General features: G+C 48.3%; 1 protein-coding gene across 1 annotated transcript in view; it reads right to left on the bottom strand.

The window, feature by feature from the left end:
- The window catches only part of RAD50 (RAD50 double strand break repair protein), a 26,926-nt gene extending 3,952 nt beyond the window's left edge, over positions 1-22,974 (bottom strand). Inside the window, exons 1-24 of the mRNA XM_032955513.2 lie at positions 22,753-22,974; positions 19,721-19,862; positions 18,413-18,496; positions 18,112-18,263; positions 17,407-17,592; positions 15,558-15,762; positions 14,471-14,599; positions 13,328-13,493; positions 12,218-12,411; positions 11,605-11,811; positions 10,241-10,423; positions 9,565-9,722; positions 8,561-8,736; positions 7,791-8,100; positions 6,554-6,870; positions 5,421-5,614; positions 4,835-4,945; positions 4,527-4,619; positions 3,881-3,994; positions 2,848-2,975; positions 2,127-2,351; positions 1,806-1,891; positions 783-925; positions 14-147 (exon numbers count right to left, since the gene is read on the bottom strand). Of these exons, the coding sequence (XP_032811404.2) occupies positions 14-147; positions 783-925; positions 1,806-1,891; positions 2,127-2,351; positions 2,848-2,975; positions 3,881-3,994; positions 4,527-4,619; positions 4,835-4,945; positions 5,421-5,614; positions 6,554-6,870; positions 7,791-8,100; positions 8,561-8,736; positions 9,565-9,722; positions 10,241-10,423; positions 11,605-11,811; positions 12,218-12,411; positions 13,328-13,493; positions 14,471-14,599; positions 15,558-15,762; positions 17,407-17,592; positions 18,112-18,263; positions 18,413-18,496; positions 19,721-19,849 (3,824 nt within the window). The 5' untranslated portion in view covers positions 19,850-19,862; positions 22,753-22,974. The remainder of the gene's footprint in view (positions 1-13; positions 148-782; positions 926-1,805; positions 1,892-2,126; positions 2,352-2,847; positions 2,976-3,880; positions 3,995-4,526; positions 4,620-4,834; positions 4,946-5,420; positions 5,615-6,553; positions 6,871-7,790; positions 8,101-8,560; positions 8,737-9,564; positions 9,723-10,240; positions 10,424-11,604; positions 11,812-12,217; positions 12,412-13,327; positions 13,494-14,470; positions 14,600-15,557; positions 15,763-17,406; positions 17,593-18,111; positions 18,264-18,412; positions 18,497-19,720; positions 19,863-22,752) is intronic.

Raw genomic sequence — 22,974 nt, 5'->3', positions numbered from 1 at the left:
AATGCATTCTTACTCGACTAGTGCATGTGCCAAGCTCTCTATGTTCTCTCGGTCCAAGTTGGTGGTCGGTTCGTCCAAGGCCAAAATGCCACAGTTCAGACAAAACGTCTCTGCCAAGGCCAGCCGGATAATCAGCGACGCCAGTACCTGGGAAAGCAAGACAGAGAGCCACAGACGAAGGAATCTTGACGTTTCACGTTTCTCAATTTGACCCCATACGCTGCAGTCAGGAGACACGTGACTTTGGTAATTTTGTGATCTGGAAGTTTTCTCTTGAAACATTTCCCAACATCGTCCTGTATAGCAACATCAGTGGAACACGGTGTAGAGCACAGTTTGTAAACCTTACCTTAGCGAGAGCCGAATAGGACTTTAAAATACCTTTGGGGGGCCACACATTTTCACACACATCAGTCACGTCCGTCACTTCAAAATTAGAAACGCACTATTTCCAAGGTTGAAAACAACTTCCTCGAATACCCAATTGGTGCAACTAAGATTCTTGCAGAAGTGGACAAATATTGAGTGCAGGCCATTTTGAAGTGGCCTACAGCCACATGAGCCACAGAGCACCGATTCCCCACCTCTGGTCTAGAGGACGACAAAAGCAAACGTGCTCGAATACATCTGAAAATGGGAAATCCCACTCCCAGAAACAGATCGGCGAGCCAGAGACACACAGTTGGAAGTTGGCAGTCGACTCGCCGGTGTTGTTGAGCCAGAGTAATCTGTGCAGGATTCACGAGGAGAGGAAAACAAAGGAGACATCAGGATTTCCAGACCTTTTGGCCAGCACTGCAGCGACCTCGCATGTCCAGAGGCGTGTCCCCTTTCACCATCACCACGCGGTAGTTGTAGTTGCGCCGCTTGTCGGAGGCCGACGCGCTCTCGTCAGCGTCCGATCGGATCTCGATGTACTCGATGTCTACACTCGCGTGACGGGGGAAGTGGCTGTGAGCGCTCTTTACTTTTACACGAAAACTAAAAGCTCGGGACTTCCATTCACATAGTCCACTGCTAGATGAAGGACTCCCCGTGTTGTTCCCGCACCTCGGATTAGCACGGTTGGCTACGTATGGTGCGAAAGAAGTTCAAAATATATACGTATTGTTTAACAATACTTCACCTGCTGGTTTAAGCAAGTTGGTGATGGGGTGGTTCCAGGACCAAGACTCACCACGAATGTTCGCCACAGGCAGGAATCAAACCACTGTCACCCAATTGAGTTGGTCCAAAGCATTAGGGTGAACATAGTCACAGGTTAAATGTTCACTCTAATACTGGTAGGAACCTCCTGGTTACACCAGCCCACAGGGGATTATTGTGTCCGTCCGTCGTGCATCCAAAAATGGGAGGGGTGGGGCTGGGTGGAGAGGGGAGGGTGGGGAGGGGCTGGGTGGGGAGGGAGGGGCTGGGTGGGGAGGGGAGGGTGGGGAGGGGCTGGGTGGGGGGGGCTAGGTGGGGAGGGTGGAGAGGGGCTTTGTGGGGAGGGTGGGGCTGGGTGGGGGGTAGGAGGGGTGGGGCTGGGTGGGGAGGGGCTGGTCACCCCGTGGTGCCCTTATAAAACTCAACGTTTAACCTACTCACGCCGGCTTGTGCCCGCCCTCACAGTCGGGCATATTTGCGGAATACACCACGTGGTGCCGCCGTTGACCCTGGCCATTGACCGAGCAACCCAACGTTCCTACCAGCTCCCTCCACAGGAATGTTAGATGTGATACAACATCTTCAACGTGGTGTGGGATAACTGGTGTTGAATTAACTTCATGAAGGCATTTGTACAAATTGAATGTGTTTGAATTTACCTTGACTCCTGTAAGTGTTCCTCCACAGGTCACGGATAATCTTGTTGATCTCTTGCATCTTCATGCTATGAAATTTCATGATAGCCCTGAATGACAGAAAAAAAATCATGAACAAATTAACATAACGTGATGGACAAATGAACACAATTAAAAAACGTACGGTAGGAATTCACGGCACACACCTGCAAGAAAATGAAAACAAACTCTGCGTATGCTCTGCATGTGGCCGCCGCTAAAAAAATCAACACCACGGCAATTTTACGAACGAAACGAGCACAACCGACGACGATTAAAAAGAACAAAGATGGAAAGCATTCACACTGGTCCAGAGCCTTGTAGTAAACGTCCAGGTCTTTGCAGGCAAGCTCGCTCGTTTTCATGACGATTATGTTGTCCATGTACTCCTTAGCAGCATCTCGAAACTGCTTTTCCTTGAGCTGCACTTCGAATTTGTACTTCGCGTCCTGAAGACCCTGCTGCCTTCCCAGGGCGCGACTCCGCTTGCTTTTCAGCTCCTCCAGGTGACCGATCAGCCGCTCCTGCTCTCTGCGCGCACACAGCAACAGATGACCCCAAGTCGGCCACCATCGCTCAAAGAGGCTGTGCGATCAATAATTTAATTGCCGCGAATGTAGAACGACAACGTTGCCCTCTTATTTGCTTGCACATAGACGGACGTCTTGTGAAGCTCTTTAAAATGAACGCGCGCGCTCCTACGTCAATCCAATGACGGACAAAAGCATCCTCATACCGTATCGGTCATGGGGATTATTTCAACCGTACTTCAATACACTGGTTCGTGCGATATGGTTACGGCGGAGGCTAAGGACTAGTTCAGATATTACACACCAGTTATGTTAACCTTGGACAGGAATTTCACTTAGGTCACGGGGTTCACGGTGCAGTGCATGGAACCAGCGCGCGCTAACCCTTCCAACCACGACAACACTCACGAATGTGACCATTGTGATTCGAGTCGCAGTTAACATTTCTCGGTAGAAGGTCAAGAGGTGGTTGTTAGCTGCGCTTGATAAAAACCCACGATTTCAGCTGCATGACGTTCATGCTGCCCATCTTCTCCAGCAGGCGATTAATGTTGTTGGCCACGTTCGCGAGCTCTTGCTGGCGTCGTCGCAGAGTCAGGTTGTCCTGCAGGCAGCGCTCCCGTACCTGCGGCAGCGCGGGCGAGACGACAACTTGATTCTAGATTCGAAGTTGTCGTGACTGCAAGGATCCATACTCTTTGGTTCTTTCGGTAAAGTCACGTCGGTGAAAAACGACAACTTGAGCTGGGAAGAGGAGTGTGGCCTGGTCACCGCTAGTGAAGTCCCACTAACTCATCGTCTACTGAAGTACAAGACAATACAGCGGCTCTCAATTACCCGACCCTCAACACAACCAGACCAGGTGGTCGGCACTCTGCGGCTTTGGAGCCGCATGTGGCTCTTGACGGATTGCTTCGTGATGTTATGTACATATTCACATGCATTGCGGATTTTTAAATAGTTTTTTTTACTGAATTATATATATTTTTTAATGGCTCTTCTTGTTTTTTTTTAGTTGCCAACCCTGGAACCAGGTGGTATTCTGGTAGTACCCGACTTTCAATCTTTCGGTTGTCGGTTAAAATTCCAGTTAGGAGTGGATACTCGGTTCGTCATCCCTCTCATGGAGGTTTATAACTGAAAGAAGTCCTATGTTGGTTGCTTTGTGCATCCCTGACACACTTTTCATGATGAAGAGAGCTCAAGTTATCTTAGGAGGCAGTTTGGAGCCTTGTATGTATGTTGAAATTATTTCACACCGTACGTAGCCAACAGTGCTAATCAGAGGTGCGGGGGAAGGACAACAAACTAAACGCAAAAAGCAGTTCTAAAGAAAGTTTGTAATCTAGATGTACAAGTCCATAGCTCCAGTGGCTTCCTAATATCGGAAGAGCGTTCCAGACGGCCCGCAGAAGCATATCTGAAAGCGCGCGATGCAGTGACCGTATTTGTTCAATGGGTGAGCCAAAAGCCGCTGCCCTGAGCTCTGTGGAGGTGGACGATTGTGTGTGCGTGCGTCCTTGTGCGAACCTTCTGCGTGTCAATTTCCTGCCGGATGCCGCTGATGTCGCGGCCGATCTGCACTTGATTCTCCTCCTCGCCACTCAGCTCCCTCGCCACCTCCTGCATCTCCAGTTCCTTCTTCTGTTCACGCCATGGGATGCTCATGAGAACCGCGCGTTGTGTTCATGAGAAAGCTAATGCTCTATCACTGCGCTACAAACCCGGCGACCCGAGTTCGATTCCCGCTCACGGCTATCACCAGTGAGGATTTTCTGAATCGGTCCCGGGCCTCCCCTAAGTCGACTCAGCCTTAGATGATTACCTGGTGCGGTGTGTAAACATCGCCAATAGGGAGACAAAGGCGGCCGGGCGTGGCGTTGGCCACCCAACCCCTCGTGTGCCGTGCCGGCCTTCATAGGTGCTCGCTAACAGCACTTGCCCCAACAGTCTGTTAAGGTTATACGGGGGAATCTTTGCCTTTGCTCTAATGAGAGTGAGTGCAGAGGTTGAGTGTCACAATTTTCAAGCTGTGCAAGTAGTGCACTGCACTTTCAAGTTCATATTACATAAAGTGGTAAAGCCACGTAAAACAGTCGTGAAAGGGAAGTCGTATTGATATAATCGCTGCCGCACTAAGTAAATAATAGGAATATAAATATAACGTGTAACTTACCTTATTAAGCTGGTCTCGTCCAGAATTAATGTATGTGTCCACTTCTTTCATGTATGTTATTATGTTCTTGTTTTTATCTTGCAAATCAGTTATCTGTTGGAGTCAAAAACCGACACGCGTAAAACACATTAATAAATGTAACCATCACAAACACTGCAGCATGGAAAGCTTTTAAAAATGGTGGAAAACATATCGGAAATCAGCGACAGAACTCAGATACATTGGACGTGATAGTAAATTTACTTGCAAACACTGAATTTGTTTCGTGTACAAATGTCTTCACGGAGCAGGAAGTTGCGGCCAAGTACCCGGCGTGCTTCCTGGTTGTGCTCGCGAGTTTTCCTCGCTGTGATTTCTGCCTTTTCCTGCTGAAGCTTCCTCAGCGTTCCTTCCAGTGGCAGCACCTGCTCCTGTGCCTCCTGCACCCACGCAAGGATACACACGTTTAGTCATGCAGGTTGGCGCTATTAGAGAGTGCCGACATTCAACTTGGTATGTTAAGATTATACACATGTAAGCGCCAGCGCCTACAGTCACCTTAGCACGTTACGCAAAACACCCATGAAGACAATACAATTTAAAGGCAAATTAAATTTAAGACAACACGCATTTAACACGACACAAATGTGTTAAGACGATGCTAATTTGTCAGGGAATCTACAGCTCTGCAATTGCTTGCTCAATGCACCAAATGCAGAAGGGCCTCCACTCTCGAGCTCCCTCCACGCTGCCCAGACACAGGAAGACCGACACTTTATCCCACCAACACTCCGGCCAGTGATGCCCGTCAACCACCACGGACGGGGTGGGTCGTTCTTTGACCAGAATCCCAAATGGAATTCGAGAAGCCACCCCGTGACCTGTGGTGTCAAAACACGGCGCCCCCCAAATGACCTGGATCTGCCTCTTGAGGTCGCTCGTTTCGGCCTCCAGCTCGGCAGTGACGGATCGCAGCGCCTGGATGCGCTGCATGCCAGTCGCCAGCCGGAGCCTCTCTTCCCGCACGGAGTTGACCCTCGACCGAAGCTCGTTGATGCGTTCCACGTCCGTCTCGAGCGCCAATCGCTTCAGCTCTAAAGCGTTGTTCACTGTAAAGGGAGAACACGCGCAGCCCGTGCGGCGCAAGCGGTGTGAATATTCCACCTTGCTGCGAGGAGGCCCACGTTGGACCTGCCCTGCTCAGCTGGGGACAGCTACTCACTGTGGTTTTGAGTTTGCAGAAAGGGAAGTCCACTCGGGAAGATCACCCACGGCTATGGGCATGAGATACGGCATTGTCATTGATGTTTAAAACAATAACGGTAAGGGGTGGGGCTGGCTGGTTCTGGTCAGAGTGCTGAACCTGCATCGCTGAGACCCGAGGTTTGGATCCAGGTTTCAGCTGCCTGTTATTAAACCAGAATCTCAAGTGTAGTGAGCATCTTAGGATGTATAAGCGGGTGAATAATTGTATTCATTTTTCCATCCAGGAAAAGCTCATAGAGTGTCGTGTCACTTTTCTAAGACCATCATTCTGCTATCCTGAACATTTGACCAATTCCACCAACGAGTGCTCCATATGCACGGATTTGTTGCGAATGTCCGGGTGGCGTGGTGAGTGCTACGTCCCTTTGCCGGTCCAACACAACCGTAGTGACGATAGCAGCATTAACCCTTTCCCGTTCTGAGACGTCTGCAAGTTGCGGCGAGTTTCCCGTTCACTGATGAATCTCGGAACGCGCAAGCGCTTAGCGTTAATTTGATTTAAGAGGCTTAGCACTGCTGTTTTTAAAGACATTGTACTGTTCTCACTGCAGAGAACTGTAGCGGCACGACCGTACTCTTATGATAGCTGGCACCAAACTGTGCCACACGCCCTCCCAATACCTTTCAGAATTGGATTCGATTCCATTCGGTATCGATTCCATTCCGATGATGTAAACGTATGTAATCGGAACTGAATCGGAGAGGAAAAAACTTGACGATGCACACGTAGGTACGTCATCATCGGAACGGGAAAGGGGGTTAACGACCGGCCACTCCCTCACCGTTGTCGAGCTTGCGTTGAACATCCTGCTTCTCGTCCCCGACCACCTGCAGCGTGCGCTCCACGTCCACGCCCGCAAGTCGTGCCATCTGCTGCGCCACCTTCCTCTCCAGCTCCCTGAGGTCGCTCTGGAAGCGGTCCATGAGCGCCACGTCCTGCTGGCAGCTCTTGACGGCGTCCTCCTCGGACTCGAGCGTGGCCTGCAGCGTCTCCTCCTCGTCCAGAGAGTTCTTCAGCCGCTGGATCTCCTGGTTGAGGCTCGATAGACGGTTGCGCAGCTCTGGGAGCTCCTTCTCGCTAGTTTCCACCACCCTCTGCCTGTGAGGAGTGGAGGAGGAAGCGAAGAGGAGGACACGATCAATTGTTGGGGCACTATCCAGGCTCAAAACGTTGCGTAGCTTCAGAAAACCTTAACACCAGGCGTATTTCAGGCGAGTTGATCTTAGGCATATAGGTTTATACAAATAAAATATTACAGGGCCGCCTCGACAGTTGTGCACTCAGTCAGACCTTTCTGGGTAAACAAACGTGTAGTAATAAATAATACATGTGCCACATTGGTCATTAACACCGCTTTATAATGTAACACTGTATCAGAAGATATTTCAAGCAAAGGCCAATCCTCTGAATGATAATTTCCATCCATAATAGAGTTTTTTTTTGTGGGTTGTATGACCATACTTCACCACACTGGTAGTGTGGGTTGGTGAAGGGGGGGGGGGGGGGCAGGACCGGTACAGATATCACTCGGCACTGATCGTAGTCATGGCCAGGAATCAAATTCAGGTCCCTGGGTTCATAGTGCAGTGCCCTAACCACTGCGCTACAACTCCAAGCTAAACCATATAGACAATCTTGATAAGGAACACGTGAGCTCGTTTTTGTATGTGTATGTATGTATACGCAGCCTGGCATAGTCTGCACAACACCAACATTTTATTCCCAAGACACCACGCAGCCGAACACACAAGCACTAAGCCAGCATTAATTAAACCACAGAGCACCACTCGAAGACACACCTACACAGACCCATGAGTTTCATTTCAATCAACAAATCACGTCAAACAAAAACAACAGGGGACTTCAGCGACCGATGCAAACCCAACCAAGGCAAGGGTGGTGCAAGTCCCCACGCGAACCTCGCTTCTACCAATTCCCCCAACGCTAATTGCGATTGCAACCGTAACCGACCCCCCCCCCCCCAACCCGAGCTGTGACCCGACCCCGGCAGCACTCACTGCACGGGCTTGAGCTGGATCATGTTGTCGCGCCGCTTCTGCTTGCGAGTCAGCTCGGTCTCGGTGGCCCGCAGCTTGTCGGGCACCAGCCGCAGCTTGGCTTGGAGGTCGTTCACCACTTCGGCGAGGTCCGACTCGGACTGGAACGCACGCTGGCACACGGGGCAGCACGGCGACCCCTGACCAGCGCCGCCGCCGCCGCCGCCACACCCCGCCGCCGCCCCCATACCCTCCACGTCGTCGGGTCCAGACTCCTCCGTGAGCTGGCTGATGAACTGGGTGTACACGGCCGAGGCACCGGCGAGCATCGCTACGTGTCGCGCGGAGAGGAATGGGACGGGCGGCGGGGTCCGTGACGAATGCCAGAGCAGATTGGGAGCAGGCAATGAGAAAATTAGACGTCAGTTCCCAATTATCTGTGGCAGGGGTGGCCCAGATACAACTAAAACACGGATGATATAAAACATCTGAAAATTAGGCAAAAAAAAAACACGTATGTATCATCTAGCTACAAAGAATGAAGGTAAAGACATACAATGGTGATATGTTTTTCCTGACGTAATCGATTTGCTTGTCGATATTTTTGTGGTGCTGTGGGCACCGAGTCACTGACCCCAACAAATGAGTAGCAACTAAGCATTAAAACAGCATGTGCTTTAAGAGGCTGAAATGAGCACGGTTAATCCACAACACAAATAACCTGACCAAGGATAATCAAGAGTTACAATAATTAAATTATATCGGCAGGACCGTGCAAACCATCACCCCACCTCGCTGCTTGTTGGTGCGCTCAATCTGGTCCTGCAGCGCCAGCAGATCACTTTCGAGGTCACGACCCCCGCACAGCTCAAACAGCTGCTCCTCGTTCTCCTTGAGTCGCTCCTCCTTGCGACGGAGCTCCGTCGTCAGGTGGGACTTGTTCTGTTCCGCCGATGCCAGCTGCTTGCTGTGGTTTTAGATTCGCACAAAGGTGCCCAGTGGTAAAAGACACCCCGCCAGCGAAGGTCGTGAGACAGAGACACACTCAAGGAGAACGAAAGGTTTTTATGGGTTAGATTGCATAAATATAAATGTGTCGTTAACCCACCACCACCCGACACAGCTAATTTGTAAGGTTTGTCAGGTAAACAAAACGTGCTACTTAATTACTACTTTAGCATGCCAGTGTGCTGGAGATGAAAACCCACAACATTTACAATTTGAGTACGACGTTTTGCTGGTGAATACAACCAGCTTCATCAGGCGATTTGCCAAACAAATTGCAGCAAGAGGTGGCCAGGTGGCTCAGAGGTCCAGCTGGCATTGCTGAGATCTTGGGTTTAAACACAGGTAATTAATCTGCAATTCAACTGGGTTTCGCGCGTTGATTGTCTCAGTTCGGTCACCCATAACTTCACAAAAACACCCATTTCAGCTCTGAGAATTAAAAATATTGGGGTTGACTGTCATGCAAAGAACATTTCTCTCTTTAACAAGGTGGGTGTGACAGTGCTGCTCACTTGTGTGGACAAGTCACTTTAAATTAATCATAAACAATTTTGTGAGATCCCCTTCTGTGGACTGTTATTCAACATTGGGTGATGCACCACTCGCAGAGTTCTTAATGGAGCCGTGACCTCAATACGTGACGCCTATAACACAATCGGGACAAAAGAATTGTAGAACGAAAAAAAATAAACAAACGGCCAAAGTTCTCCCCCGTGGGTGATGATGACAAGATTATGACTCACTTTTCAGTCTAGGTGCAATTGATGAAACAGATAGAAGCACTCACTTGAGACCTTGGATCTTGGCGTGCAGCTGTCGCCTCTCCTGGGAACGACGGTCCAGCCACATCTCCAGCTCTCCCTTGCTGGGGAAGTGTCCCACGAACGTCACCAGCGTTTTGTCATGCCGCAAACGGATACGCCGGATCTGCTCCTCCTTTTCCACCTAGAAGACGTAACACGTGTTTCCCGAAAGAAAATGAGCGTCGTGGTGACCAGTTGCCTCGGGTGTCAAGAGCGCTAAGATGGCACTGCTGAGATCCTGGGGATTAATTGAAGCAGCCACCAGTGATTAAACCGGGTTCTGAAGTGCGGGGAAAGTTGAGTCGCAGCCTGGCCAACAATAAATGAACAAACATATAGATTTTAAAAAAACATCATATTTAATTTAGTTTCGTACTTAACATGGTTCTATTTCAACTTTGAGAATGAAATATTATTTTGACTCCTCTCAAGCAGCGAACACTACTTTCTGTATCAGAGCAGATATGAAAGTGCTGCCCACACCCCCCCCCCCGCCACCCCCCGTGTTGAAAGTATCTTAGTGGTATCGTAGTGGATTCCGTGGACCATTCTCTAACACAGTGGGTTTTACTGCTCCACGAGAGATTAGATTTGATTGTTTGTCTCGTGGCAAGACGCGAAACAAAGTCGCACACCCCTGGGTCCACACCGCGGCTTCACCTTTTCCTTGTTGTGCATGTCGAGCTGCGTGCGGGCCTGCGTGTGCAGGTTCAGCGTGGACATCTCGTGGTCGAGGCGGCGGAGGAGGCTGTCGAAATCCGTGCGCTCGCGCTGCATCCGCTGCAGCTCCGTGCGCAGCCCCTCCGCCTGCGACGAGCCCTCCGCCACCTCCAGCTGGTGCTCCTGGCAGTGCCAACGCAGGTCGTACAAAGTGGCAATGTAAGCGGTAAGGATAAGTAATACATACTCACATGACATTGATATGAGTACAATGTAGTTCCATTTGGGTTTATTATGTGTCCTCGCTGTATAAAACAGCGGGACATGTTCATCATGAGGAACATGATGAACGTATGCTGGGTAGGTGTATATGTGTGTGTATATATGTGGGGAGTGGTAGTGTTGCGGTTAGCGCGCTGCACTACAAACCCGGCGACACCAGTTCGATTCCCGCTCGCTGCCAACACCAGTGACGATGATCTGAATCGGTCCTGGCCCTCCCCTAAGTAGACTCAGCCTTAAATGATTACCTGGTGCGTTGTGTAAACATCGCCACTGGGGAAACAAAGGCGGCCGGGCGTGGTGTTGGCCACCCAACCCTGATGTGCCGTGCCGGCCTTCATAGGTGCTCGCTAACAGCACTTACCCCAACAGTCTGTTCAGGCTATACGGGGGATCTTTATCTTTTGAATATATACTAGCAGTTTACTAGGATTCAATGAGAGTAAATTACTTTGAAACTCACGGATATCATATCACAACCCTCCTCATTCCCCACAAGCTCCCCAGGGTGGAGACCCAGTGGCAGGCCTAGGATAGGGTGGTTCGAAGCAGTGAGACAGGATAGGAAGGAATGTGGAGTAGATGTAAAGATGGCCCAGGACAAATATTAGTGGAGTAAGAGGAACCAGGAAGTCTACAACTAGTATATTAAAATTTTCCAGGTAATGCCCACTGAGCAACGTTTTTCAGAAGCGACCTGGCCACAAATGATAGCTCAACGAAGTGTATTATCATGTGGACATTTATAGCAGCGAAAAACTTTAAACGCGTGTTTCTAAAGGTGGAGGAGAAAAACCGGAGGAACCGGCGAAAAATCCACGCGACCACGTGAAGAGAACATGCAAGCTTCAAACATACTGGCACCAGGGTCGGGATGGAACCCACGACCTCATGTATACCAGGCGAGGTAGTTAACATCTCGCCACCGCGGCGAGACCCCACACGAGTGGAACATATGCCAGGAAGAAGAATAATTCAAAACATCGTCGAAACAACATCGCACGGCCTGCTCAGAGAGCAAAACTTTCTATTGAAAGAATTAACGAAACGGCTTTCACGTAAAATAAATCACTGCTACTCACGGTGTCCCTTAGCTCGCTCTCGACGACCTGCAGCCGGTCCCCGGAGCTCTGCAGCCGACCCAGCTCGGCGCGCTTCTCCTCCAGCTCGGCTTGCTTGTCGCCCAGCAGCTCACGCTTCAGCTGCACCGAGCTCTCGGCCGCCGTCTTGCGCTCCCTGGCGTCGTCCATCTGACGCTGCTTCTCGTTTTCCTTTTCCTCAAACTCGTGCTGCCGTGCCACACATTGAAAATGTAGCAGGTTAGTGTATAAGCATCATTGAAGCTACGTACAGTGCAAAAGAAGTTCAACATACATACATAAAGTGGTGCATGTCATTCAATATGTCCTTATGTATAGTACATGTACAGTACATGTATAATCCTTTTGTCAAACTACTGCTGGATGAGGGACTGCGCATAGCGTGCAGGTAATTTGACCATACTTCACCACCCTGGTCAGTGCGGGTTGAAGGCAGGCAGCATAGACGTTGACGGATATAAGGGTGCAACAATGGATTTTAGCGCACTGCCCTCTGCTGGACATCATAGCACCTCAAGCAGAAACAGCAACAGCAGACCATGACACCTGTTTTATGCGTTCTCTCCACGGAGAGAAGCGCCGGTTGACGATTTACCAGCAGGCGCTTCACGTTGTTGTTGTCTTGCTCCATTCTCTCTCGGACGAGCTTCGTGAAGCTGGACACCTGCCGGTCGGACAGCGGGACGCTGCTGTACCCGTCAAGCCCCAGCTCTGACGCGAGGGTCTGGACCAGCTCGTCTCGACGCTTCACAATGGACGCGTGCCTCTCCGCCTCTTGCTGTAGTTTGCCTGCGAGCACGACAGAGACCGACGGTGTCAAGCAACGCGCACAATGCACACGGTGCATGCAAAGCCACCCGGCCCGCCCCCTCTCCGCCGTCCTTGAGGCTATTCGGCCCGCTATGTAAGGTGCCGTTTGCAAGATTTTAGGAGGACAGTATTGCCCATGACGTTTCGCTTTCATGCAAAGTAGCAGCTATTCCAATCCCGGAGCCTACAATAATGGGTGATAATTTATCAGTGAGAAGATATTTCAATTTGTCATATCATTAAAATTACACTCCTATATTATTATTTGTTGAAAACATCTGTGGCACTAAACAGGCTCAATAAATTATGGGCACATCTTTAAGGCTCCACCCACACCAACCTGTAGTTGAAACCCCATGGAGCTGTAATCTCAAGGTTTACAACTGTGCTCAGCTTCAACAAAGATCCGTGTGTATTCTCATCCCTGTGAAAATCAATTAATTTTGTCCAGCTGCATTAAGGGGGTCCAAGTTATCATAAGAATATTTATATGTTCATTTTTATATGACCTATAGCTCTCCGAAGAGTTTTCGAGTCGTACTGCGTGTTGTCTGGCATGATGTCAGACGTTTCCCTCCACATCCTGGGAGCCTCTTCAGGAACTGAATATATATCATGTATAAAACACAGCACGGAGCTATACAGCAAAACTTTAAAAAAACATACATATGTATGTACATACAACTTATTTTGCACTGTACGTTGCCAACCATGCTAATCAGATGACACATACACGGACGAACCTGCATGAAACATTCTAAACACAAGCGCATAACATACTTGTGACCCATGCGTAACACGCGTGTGACCCATGCGTAACACCCGTGTGTGTGTTAACGCCTGGGTCAGAAAGTACGCGGGCAGAAAGCGATCAAAGAACGCCCTCTTCACGCACCTTGCTCCACGTGCAGCCCCCCCTTGACGTTGCGGAGACGGAGCACCTCCCTGTTGACGCGTTCCAGCTCGCGCTGCCGCTCCCCAAGCCGACGCTCCTTCTCCTGCACCCTGCGCTGGTGGCTGCTGTAAGCTTCCTGCAGCTGCTCGTCCGTGCCTTGAAACACCTAGGCACATGACGCCGCCACGGGGTCATCTTATCCCTGCTTTCCAATGTACAATCGAGCTCAGGCGACACAAGGTTGTTGTTTTTTTCCACCACGGGAGCCAAGCCGTACCCGCCGACGTCAGACCTTGTGAACAAGCCCAGGATGCATGCACATGACGGGGTGACGCGATGTTCGAGTTGGACAGACATCAAATGCAATTGAATAAATTACAAAACACGCTCCTGGCCTTCCAATGGCCCCAAGCCAGATAGAGGTTCTTGTAGGGCCAGCGAAATCACGGTTTGGTTCCGGCTCTCCACGGCAAATAGCCAGTGAAAAACCACTCGTACTATAAGGGTCCCCCCGCTGGCACAGCTCAGATGTGCCAGTGGAAAAAAAGGTGTTTGTAGAGGAAACCGGATCGTCTACATTGACAGTCAAAAAGCAATTACTGGGGTTCGGGTGAAAGCGGTCGTGAAGGCTGTTTGAAGGTTACAGTTTAATGACAATGTACATGTGCGGCCTTTTATGTACGGTAAAAACAATTATTTTTATGCACTGCTTTCTACTGCCTACCATGCAGCGTAGCCCAACAGCCACCGATGCATAACTGCATGTGTGGTTGTCACCCATCCAAGCACTATCCGAGATCTGACGAGGTCGGCCACATTGTGGGCGATTTGGTCAGTAACGCGAATATATAGGGGTTATGTGCTTTTGCTATCATTTCGGCTTTGGATAGAGTAGATTGCGATACAGAATTTGAGTTAATAATTTGCAGCATTAAATGACTACTTCGCATGTTGTCCTTTATCAAATTATATTAAAACTCGACAGCCGTATTGGTTGCCACAAAAGCTCAAACGAAAGTCTCCCGAGCCCCTCAGTACCCGTGCAGGTCAAGAGGCTCTTGGTTCTTTCGGTAAAGAACCAAGAGTAAAGAACCAAGAATATGAATCCCTGCAGTCACGAAAGCTTTAAATCAAGGCTCTTACCTGTTCCATCTTCTCCTGCAGGTCTCGACTGTCCACCTCCATCTGAGCTTTACGGCTCTGCGTGGCCTTCACTTCGTTGTCCAATCTTACCACCACTGCTAGCTTACTCTCGACGTCCTTCAGGTTTATCTGAAATGGCAACAAGCCAAATTGAAGCATTAAAAGGGTCTTCATTGAGGCAGCGATTTGGAAGGTGGCTTCGGATTGTGCATGTAGAGCTCTTTTGTCGATTCACTGCAGGATCAGGGCCTTCCCTATTCCATGCGGGTCATGAGGAGTTATTTAAACAGAGTACTTCACCACGCTCGTCAGTGCGGGTTCAACGCGGGTAGCATAGACGTTGGAGAATAGGTCATTAGAGCAATGGCTTTTTTCTGAGCTGTCCCACGGCAACTTACAACATCCTAGCAGTATACAGGCTCCAACTAGTTTTAATACATGAGATCTGACGAGATCGGGCACATTCTGGGTGCATTTGATCATCGCTAAATTATCATTTGGTGGGAGTGGACTAGCATTGATGCGGAAGAACAGGCCAATTATAATCTCACCACTTTCATCATTGTCAATGCCTTGCAAGAGGATACAGGTTAACAATTCAGACAAGGAAACTTCATTACAGCAGGAACTAAAGGGCATGATGGATATAGATTTAAATAGCATCTAAATGGCACCGTATCTCACGGTCCTGTGTACAGAAACAGTGGAAATTTTTTTTTCTACAAAGGTAGTCAGTTATAGGTAAAGTGCAGATTCGATCTCCTGGTGTGGCAGTTGAAACAATGGGCACGTTTCCTAAATAGCCGTGCCTATGTCCACACAACAACAAAAACGAGCACACTACAGTTAGCCGATCCACAGTTCACGTGTGGAGGCTTAAAGTGTGGCTACTTCTGAGACATCTGGCCAGCATGAGTAGGCCAAATACCCTCTAATGGGGGGCACTCTTGATCTCCCTTTAGTGGAGGACCTTCCTCCAGCAGTGGCGTGAGTAAGCCATTGCAGAGCTGCACCTTTATCGCCAAAATGTTACCGCTCGTCTACACCGACGTCAATGCCACGAAACGCTGGGGTGAAATGTCTCAACCTCGAGCGGGCTGACTTCCCGGTCGATGGTGAGCACGCTCTCCCGGGAGGCCTCCAGTTTTGCGACAATGTCATCAAGATCCCGCTGCAGCTCCTCCGCCTTGTTCTTGTTCTGCTGCAGCAGCTTCACGACGGCCTGCAGCTCTCGCACGATGGAGCCCTGGTCCTTGCGCACCTTGCTCAGCGAGTCCAGTGCTTTGATGTACCTGGGTGCAGGCAGAAAAGAGCGTCGCTCACAACTTTGGCGGCGATGTCCGGGTCGCGCAACCGACTGGGAGCCGCGGAGAGAAGTTAACTACCATGCGTGGTATGCAGGAGGTCGTGGGTTCCATCATGACCCTGACGCCTGCTGTATATTTGGAGTTTGCATGTTCTCCCTGTAGTCGTGTGGATTTTTCTCCGAATCCTCTGGTTTTTGCCTCCAAATTTAGAAACATGCCCTTAAGAGTATTTGGCTGTTATACATTTCAGCAGAAAGCCACTTAATTGTGCTATCATTTGTGACCAGGTCACTTCTGAAAAAAAGCTAAATAGCTCAGTGGGCTTTACCTGGTAGAATAAAAAATGTTTTAGTTTTAATAGTTTTTGACTGCTTTGATCCCAACGCTGGAGAACAAGAATCTTGTCAAGGATGTAACGCTTCAATGATAATTACATTTTTTTAATCACAATTGATGAGCACGGGCTTGAAGGCACATACCGCTATTATAATTACACTTGTTTCCCCAGGAATGCCTGAGTCCCACGACTCATTTTCAACCATATAGTTCAACTCAGTAACGTTTGGATTTTTTTTATTGTCAAACATTAACTATGACGTCGGCACGCAATGGGCTAATCTTGCAAACGACGTCACAGGATTTGGAACGTTCACTGTGAAGCAGACGACGCGTATGTTTACGGTTAACAGATGCGCAGTCTTAATCAGGGTGGCCACTATATCTGAACGGCTATGTGGTCAGCAATCAAGAACAATAGATAATACCAGAAAATAAAAAAAAATGTTTTCTTGCATTGAGCATCGTTATAGGAACTTGGGTAAGAAGAGACAAAAAGGGAGTGAGTTTCAAAGTCAAAAATTATAAGAAAAAAAGGAGAGGCTATATTGCCTGATTGTGCGGATGAATAACACTCAAGTGAAAAGGTCCTTTGTGTAAAATAGCTGAGTTGTATGTGTAGGACTATATTAATTTGAGGACAGTGGCATTATCAAAAAGTACTATAATCAGTTGTCGAGTTGATTGTCAAGGTTAAAGGCAAAACAATCATGCGCACTGACTTCAGAATTCACACCTACTCCTATTAAATATACTTGAGAGAGTCCAAAGTCCACAAAGGTCGGCGTTTTTAACGTATGCAAAATAAGGATTGTTATTGGTGCTGCGTTGTCTTAGTGTCAGTTTATTAGCCTTAAACTTTAACAATAGGAAATGTAAAGTCAGCTGGTGACATGCACATCACGTCATACGGATTTTCATCTCAACCCTACGTGGCCGTTTGACCTTTTGAAAAACGAGCCAAGACAATAGACAAGTTTATTTTCTGTTTCCGTACCAAAAATATAGTCGTAAAATTAAGTAAATGTCACTATTTGTGGCCCAGTCATGCACACGGTGTGTTCAAGAGTCATTGCATTTACATCCCTCTTCCTACACAATAAACCCCAATCTATTGCTGCCCTTGCCCAAACTGGCCCTAACAATTTTCACAGCAAAATTGCGATTCTTCGCAGCAAAAAAAAATGTATTGTAAAAACGAGAAACGTTTTAACGTGCGAAATGATTTGAGTGCGACGTTTTCTATATGGTTTTTGAGCAATGCACACAAAGTTACATCTCTCACACACCGACCTGGTTGCAGAGAATATTTCATCGAATTTTTGCTTGAGAGCCTTCCCCTCGCTGAGCGGCCAGTTAGAGTCCTCCTGGTGGCAGAATATGACGTTTGACAGGACGGCCTTGGAGACACCAAGGGCGGTGATCATCTCGCGATTCATGTCGGTGCACTTTGAGCTGATGCTGTACTTTTCTCCATTTCTGCTCAAGAGCACACACACACACACAAGCGTGCAAAACACACGTATCCAAACACGCAAACATGAAACGACATTCACGTAAAGTACACTGTTGTTAGATTTTTTTATTGGCATCATTAATAGTTTTTCATCATTAATCATTACATTTTGATCAGGTAAACAAAAATTATTTGTGAGTATATGTACAATCACCATATGCATATATCGTTTATAATATGTACACCTTCATCAATCCGCTATTGGACGAATGCCTCCCCACGCCGATTTGGCCAACGGGACTGTTTGACCATACTATGCCACGTTGTTCAGCATGGGTTCAGACATCACTCACCACTGATGTCAGCAGTGGCCCGCAATCCAACTCAGGGCATCCGCGTTCAAAACACAGTACGCAAACCACTGCATTGCCATTCCACCCAATAGTCAAATTACTTAAGACATAATGCCTAAAATGGTCGGCATACATGTCAACATTGCCGTATGTAGAGGAAAACTACGAACAAAAAAGCACATTGCTCACTTCAGTCGGGTGAAAACCCCCTCCAAGGTCTTGAATTCCACTTTCTTGGCCTTCTGTGTGGCGTGCAGCAATCGCTGCACGGTTACCTTGTCACCGTTCACATCCATGAACTGCAGTCGAATTTGCGCTTTTACATCCGTCTCGTGGGCCACCTGCCACAATTCCAGTCACGTTTGTGGAGGGACAGAAGGTGAAATGATAGGAGGATGTCAGTCATGGTGAAGAATATCGTCATGTACATTTTATGTATTAATAGCATTGTCTATATAAAGCAAATCCTTGCAAAATTCCATACGAATACCTTTGGGTCGTGAATGAAGGAAGCACCGCTTGTGCCCGGTGGGAAGTCACCAGTGCAGATGTATTTCAAGCACTCGATTATCGTCTGCAGGGAAGAGTCAATCAACATCAATTTGCCAACCATGAGGAACTACCAATACATTTGCACAACTACTCGAGCACTTCATTAGACCTCCTTTGCCAGTACCAAAATGTAACAATAGGGTTTTTCCCCTTTTTTCTGGCAACAAAACTGAAACCTTATTACAAGGATTCATGTCTGCATTAACCACAATACCTGCAGTCAAAATGCAAACAAAAAACATACTATGATAATATATGATGCATTGTCCTTGAAACTGATTGGTCCACACCAAGGGACGGCTTTCTTTTGAGCCTCGACCCAATTGGTGCTTGACCAGATGACGCCGTCCCTTGGTGTGGACCAATCAGTTTCAAGGACAATGCATATATTATCATAGTATGTTTTTTGTTTGCATTTTGACTGCAGGTATTGTGGTTAATGCAGACATGAATCCTTGTAAAAAGGTTTCAGTTTTGTTGCCAGAAAAAAGGGGAAAAACCCTATTATTACTCGAGCACTATTGGTTGAATCTTGGGAGTACTGAAAGAATAACTTTGTGTCTAACCATAGGCTACTGCAGGGACATAAAGAAGAGGCGAACAACTTAATATGGTACAGCCAACTATGGGACTTGTGGTTCATTTCGTCTTGGCTGATCATGCCTACAAGGTTCTCTGTACTAGAGAACCATGCTGGTGCTGGAGCCCAAGGGGCCAGCCACAGGTTTTGTGGCTGCATCAGATCGACCGCGATTGTCTAAACTTGCGGATAGGAAGAGATGTCGCTTGGGCGTTTGGAGTCAGGATCAACCCTTGGGGTTGGCGCCTGAGTATGGATGATGCTATGGAAATGTCTCTGAATAAGATCCCGCACATGAATTGTTATCTATTTATACAAGAGGTGGGCTATCCGATTATTTATATAACCACAAAACCGATAATAGGTTGCATTGCTCGTCGAGTCGGATAACGTGAAAATAATTGGGGGGAAAAAGCTTCACTTGTGCTTCAACGTGTGCCCCTGGATGGGAGGTGATAGGTAGGGTCTTGGTGATCACTTCTGCATTGTTTGCCGGCTCATGCTTGATGTGGCTTGTAGCGGGGTTCCCAGCCTTTGGCTGTCATTTAAATGGGCCCGAGTAATTAACCACAAAAAAGTAGCCGATTGCGATGTTCAATGGAGTAATGCAGTGAAGCAACTACGGTAAATATCCCAGCTCTGATAATGCTGATTTGTGGTCCTTACCGTCTTGCCAGCGCCGTTGTGGCCCACCAGGATGGTCAGCGGCGTGTGGAAAGTGATCACTTGCTTGTCGCAGTCACCGATGCCAAAGCTCCGTACGCCCAGGATGCTCATCTTGTCTATTTTGGCCATTTTCTCTTAATTTCTGCATGCATTGACATGAGGAAATCACATTGAGCAAGGGGTGGCCAATACACATTCTATCCATAAAACGTGATGTAGATGAACATACAAGCAGCAGTCAGTCGGCTGTTGTGAAAGCAGCAACCTGCAGAAAATGATTTTGTCTTTACAGCAAGCCCTCGTATAATGCCGTAGATGCATTTCTGAAAAGCGCCACGTTAATGGAGCGAGAACAATTTCCCCATAAACAACGTAACTATAAAGTTTGGCGAGATGTACGCACAAACGGCACGACAGCGGCATAAAGAACTGAGGGTATGCCGCCGCGTTACTGTATCATTCCACGTACTGTATCACTCCGCTCAGTTTGACAGCTCAGAAACCAACGTTATAACGGGTGCCTTCCGTGATATTGCTCAGTGTTCCCGAATGGAAGAACCGCGTTATAGCAAAAACACGTTGTGTGAACACGCGTTAAGTGAGGACTTGCCGTACGTGTGTAGTGAGTCCAACTGAGTCGCAGGCGTTATCTTGAGAGCAACACTATTTATTGTCACTACACATGTACAGCCCTTTTGTCAACCCACTGTTAAACGAGGACATCACCATGCCGTGCGGATTGTGGTGGGTGATTTAACCAATGGTATGGGCTGGTGAAGGTGGGGAGAGGCAGTGTCGGATTAAGCTAGTGCGGGGCCTGTAGCATATGTTATAAAGGGGCCCTAAATAAAATAAAAATTCATAATTCAAACACCAATTTTTTACTTGCTTAGTAAAGTAATTGTATTTTTTTCATTTGCTATACAGCCAGATAATACGGCAAAATCGCTAACCTTAAACACCCAGTCGTTCATAAAAGTTGAAGGCAGTATAGTACCATAGTAATCGAGCAAGTGCAGAATCAATGAACCGGAATTGATAGCTTGAAAGCATTTAGCGCGGGGCCCTTGAAAGTGCGGGGTCCGTAGCATATGTAGCTACTTTTGCTACTAGGATAATCCGGCACTGGGCAGAGTGATATGATTCAATTCAGATATCACTCACCACTGATGATAGGTGGGGATCATAGAGGTTGGAGCACAGTAGAGGTACAACAATGAAATGTGTTGCAATGCTCTCTGCTGAAAATGTAGCTCCAACCAAAGTCAATTAACAAATGAGCGTTGTGCCTCTGCGGTCAGATTCAGTACTGCTGCCGGGCGGATGTTAATAATAATCATACCCACGTCTTGGGAAAGTAATAACTCACCACCCTCCTTAATATCACCATTGTCTTAGGAGGTTTTAGCAGTAGAGTATAATACCAAAACACAATCTGACCTTTCAGACAGTGGCTCTAAAAGGTCAAACTTTATCAAAGTAAATGGGCCATTGCCCGAAGCGTTGACCTTAATCGGTATACTCAGGGCTTCATACCTGTCAACCCCTTATCAGTGCCCTACCTTATTACAGACCAATCCAGACCTTATTGGTCACCCCGTGGTGCCCTTATAAATATCAACGTTCGTCCTACAAAGTCCCATCACAAGGGAGAAACACAAATAGACACAAAAAATGTTTGCCCGTATTGAAACGGCTGTGCGCCGTATGGGGCCGTCCATAAATGACGTCACACACCTGGGGGGGGGAGGGGTCAGACATTTGTGACAATGTGTGACGAGGGGGGGGTTTGAGAAATGTGACGTCACATCAAAATGCGCAACATTAAATAAATATAGACAACACGTTCTACTTAATTAAACTTTTTTTGTTTTCTCCTACAACATCAGAGTGCAGCGACACATTAAATACGCACTACAATGACAATAGTTTAAAGCGATTTGAAGCATGTTTTATTTTCAAAATGGAAATATGGTTTTGGGGGGGGCAGAGCTTTGTGACGTCATATCTGTGGGGGGGGGGGGGGTCTGACTTCTTGTGACGCCGTGTGACGTCCAAAATCACGTGACGTCATTTATGGACGGCCCCTATGGACCTGAAAACTCAATTTCCCTGTACAAGAATACGGGGTAAACCGTATGGGCTGACACGGATCTGTCTGGGTAGGCCACCCGGCACCCCACATCAAGTACACCTCTCGCTATGATTGCTGACCCGCCCATATGCTGGACATCTGTGAAAAAAGAGCTTCATAGCTCATCGGATTCCCCCAGTCTCAACACAGATGATTCTGATCAAGATTCCGACGTACCGATTGCAATCTTCCAGGGACTCGAAACAATTGTGCAGCAAGTGACACATTTAACTTTGTAAAGGGCAGCGTTAACGATGAAAACGATGAGTTTGAAATAACTTTTAATGAAAATAACGACTCAAAAGCCATCGTGTGCCCTTCGGTGACATCACCCGACCCAGCATCATCGTCGCCTTGCGATCTCCCCGTTGTCAGACATCCCACAAGAGCACAAGACGACGTCGTCGCCCTCGTGTTGTTGACACAACTTCATTTAATCAGGGCGAGGCCCCCCGGCTCCCCGCTGCACCACAAAGATTCCCCCCGTGTGTCGAGACCCTAGGCACAGCCTTGACCCGACCGACAAAGGTCCCCCATATAGCCTTAACAGACTGTAGGGGCAAGTTAGCGAGCACCTAAGAAGGCCGGAACGGTACACGAGGGGGTGGGTGGCCAGCACCACGCCCGGCCGCCTTTGTCTCCCCAGTGGAGATGTTTACACACCGCACCAGGTACTCATTTGAGGCTGAGTCGACCTAGGAGAGGCCCGGGACCGGTTCAGATAATCGTCACTGTTGGTGTTGGCCGTGAGCGGGAATCGAACCCGGGTCGCCAGGTTCATAGCGCAGCGTAGCGCTAACCACTGCGCCACCGCTCCTCGCGCCGCACACAGCGCTCGGTACTGTAGCAAACAAACGAGCGGGAAAACGCGAACACGCAGAGACAGAGACGCACGTACGTGTCCAGAGTCGTGATATTGCGTCGTCCCGGCTATTTCTCAGTCGCCACTCGCGTCGCGTCGCCGTGTATCGCGAAGATATCGACAACGGAGGAGAGAGTTGTACTGCACTGTCGATTGCGCCCGTGACGGAGTCCGCGCAGACCCCGATCGATGCACGCGGGAATGTGACGTCACTCGTTTTTTTAATCTATAAACAAATTACGTCACCCGCGTCGTTGT

Source organism: Petromyzon marinus, chromosome 16 (genome assembly GCF_048934315.1).
Source record: "Petromyzon marinus isolate PM22_M1 ecotype Great Lakes invasive population chromosome 16, UKy_Petmar_22M1.pri1.0, whole genome shotgun sequence".
NCBI classification, from domain to species: Eukaryota; Metazoa; Chordata; class Hyperoartia; order Petromyzontiformes; family Petromyzontidae; genus Petromyzon; species Petromyzon marinus.
The sequence above is the reverse complement of the archived record's forward strand: the minus strand, read 5'-3'. Positions and strand labels throughout refer to the sequence as shown.